The 2934-nt window shown below is 41.3% G+C and overlaps 1 gene segment (V, D, J or C); it reads left to right on the top strand.

The window, feature by feature from the left end:
• The first annotated feature begins 1468 nt into the window (after nucleotides 1-1468).
• Nucleotides 1469-2159, top strand: LOC119088449. The segment is given in 2 exon segments: nucleotides 1469-1663; nucleotides 1786-2159. Coding segments are annotated over 2 exon segments (516 nt in total).
• The last annotated feature ends 775 nt before the right edge of the window (nucleotides 2160-2934 follow it).

The raw sequence follows: 2934 nt of genomic DNA, 5'->3' as shown, positions 1-2934 counted from the left end.
CAATATAAAAGATAAACTAGCAAAATCATAAGCATTAGGAAATGGAAAGGAATTCTAAACAGATTTATAAATAATACTGGTAAGCTCAAAGAATTGTTTGCATATTTAGGGAAAGAATTTATTTCATTCCCCAAAGCACCTACAAAAAAAAATGATTCACTCTTGAGAAAAAAACATCACTATCTTTCAGCTCTAGTTTGAATTTTCCTCAAGTCTCAGGAGCGTCCCATCTGTCTGATATTTTATGGTCCTTCACCAATTATCTTGTTCTTTCTTTATTGTTTCTTTAATAACTATCAGTGTATCTTTTAATTAAATACAATGATGTACTCTCATCCTCTATCATTTCCTTCCTAGGATACGCTGTCTTCGTAAACAAGGCTTTGAATGACAGTTTCGCCTTGACTCTAGTACTGGTGGCTTTGTTCTCCTCCTCTGTGACTCTAGTACTGGTGACTTTGTCCTCCTCCATGATTCTGGTACCAGTGGTTTTGCCCTCCTCTCAAAGATCTTTGTTTGGAGACACTTGCCAGGACCTCCCCATTCAACTGCTGTTTAAAACATGTAAGTAGAATTTACTTAGAACTTTATACAGAAGTCATTAGCCATGTTCCCTTTGTCTGTCACATCAGTAGGCTTCTCCTCCTGTACAGAGTGATTCTTCCACACTCTTTACCAAAGCTAGCTACACTATTTACATTTCTTTCCCCCTCACTCTTAAGATATACAATAAAAAGGAATAATGGTAGTGTCATTTTATGGCATGAATAGGATTTCCAGTTTATAAAAGGTAAGACTTGAAATCTCAACCAAGTAAGTAGCTTTCCCTAAAAGGATAGCCAAAAATCTGAAACCTGACCATGTCAAGTGCTGAGGAGGATAAAGACCTCTTTGGCACTGAGTATACACACTTGGGAAACAGAACATGCTTTTGTTAGGGGAGTCTGTGTCCAGATAGCACAGTGGGAGAAGGACTGAGCTTTCGGTAAAAAGGGAGCCCAGACACCTGTGTGTGACTACAAACACTGTCCCTATAAAGGCTTGTTTTCCCATTCATTACATTAGGACAGCTGACACTGTAAAGAGCTGTAGTGATAATTGTATATAGTCATCAGTCATTTCTGATGGGGCTTCTTGGTCATAGTAATGAGAGAAACTCCAGGCCTGTCACTTGTGACACACTCTTTCTTACAGCTTCCCCACTGATGAAATGAGAATGATAACATTCTCTAACTCATAAAGTTAAATACTAATACTTAATTCATAAAGTTAAATTATCTTCTTAAAAAGCGCTCTCATCAGATTTTATTGCTTAAGAAAATAGACCCAACAAAAATTTTGAGACGTAATTTGTTTTCACTTTTGGCCTCCAGAGGGCGGCAATGTTGCATAGACTGAATATCTGTGCTGGAAAAAAAAACTTGACTCCAGAGAGCCTTTTTACCTCACAGCTCTCTGGGCTGCAGTTGTGAATAGAAAGGGCACTAGAGCAGTCGTTGCTAAGGGAACATCTCTCAGTTAATGGTCTCCAAGCCTTGTCCACAGGGAGCTCTTCAATCCGTGTTCTTCACGTTCCTGCTCAGGGAGACTTCCCAGAATACATCTCACTGCCTAGCCATGTTCCCAGTGACCACTCTGCTGCTTGGCCTGTTCTTCTCACTGAGTAAGTATTATTTCATTCCCTGCCTTTGTTTCCACAGAAGGAACACATTCCTAGTCAGAATCTACACAAGGGACATGGTCTCTGTCTATCCTCGTCTTAGTGATGCTGCATTGGTGTTACAGGAGGAAACAGAGCCCAGTCAGTGGCCCAGCCTGATGCTCATCTCACTGTCTCTGAAGGAGCCTCACTAGAGATCAAATGCAGCTATTCTTATGGTGCGACACCTTACCTCTTCTGGTATGTCCAATATCCTGGCCAGAGCCTCCAGCTTCTCCTCAAATACACCGCCAGAGACACCCTTATTAAAGGCATCAATGGCTTTGAGGCTGAGTTTACGAAGAGTAACTCCTCCTTCAACCTGAGGAAATCCCCAGCTCACTGGAGGGACTCAGCCAAGTACTTCTGCGCTCTGAGTGACACAGTGCCTCAGGCTGCAGGGGGAGCTGAGCACAAACCTCCTGAGACTCTCTGTGACTTGAGGGCACACAATAAATGATTCATATAGCAAGATCACTAATAACGAAGATGATCAAAATGGAGGCGCAGGGTTATGAAGAACGTTTGACTCCTAAAAAGAAACAGAAATTGAGCATATTCCTTATTTTACTATAGAGTCATGTCAGAATGAACTGAGGAAAGAGGTCCTCGGGTGGATGTCCTTCTGCATGGAGACAATGCATGCTGCTAGAGACACTGCACTCAGGACTATAATGTAGCATGACCAGACCTGATCTCCTGACTGTCCCCCAGTCACCTACCAAATGCTCCTTGGATCACCAAATTTGTGTTTCAACTGTAGTAACAACAGCATTTCTGGCTATAACATGAGTTATCAAAGATTTTGCCCTCACCCCTCACATATAACTCATTGAGAAATCATTGGCTCTGCCTTAAAAATCAATCTATTCTCTAGCCACCACTACCTCCTTGACCAAGCTGAGATAGATTTCCGAAAGGCCTTGCTGCATGCTCTACTACAGTCTATTTTGAACACAACAGCCAATGAGGTTCCTTAACATAAGATCATGTCACACTCAGCTCAGATCCTTGCAGTAGCATCCTGTTTTGCATAGAGTAAAATCAAAGTCCTCATAGTAGTGTGGTGTAATCCCTACAGGAAAAAAGCCATGTTCCAATATATTTGAAAGGCTGCTTGGGAGATGTCAATCCTTACTTCTAAAGGCAAATGAAAATATCCTACAGGAACTATAGTAAAATATGGCCATTTTAAAATAAAACAAATGGTGGGAATTCACCCTCAGACTTCCAAA

Source organism: Peromyscus leucopus, chromosome 9, assembly GCF_004664715.2.
Source record: "Peromyscus leucopus breed LL Stock chromosome 9, UCI_PerLeu_2.1, whole genome shotgun sequence".
Lineage (NCBI taxonomy): Eukaryota > Metazoa > Chordata > Mammalia > Rodentia > Cricetidae > Peromyscus > Peromyscus leucopus.
The sequence above is the reverse complement of the archived record's forward strand: the minus strand, read 5'-3'. Positions and strand labels throughout refer to the sequence as shown.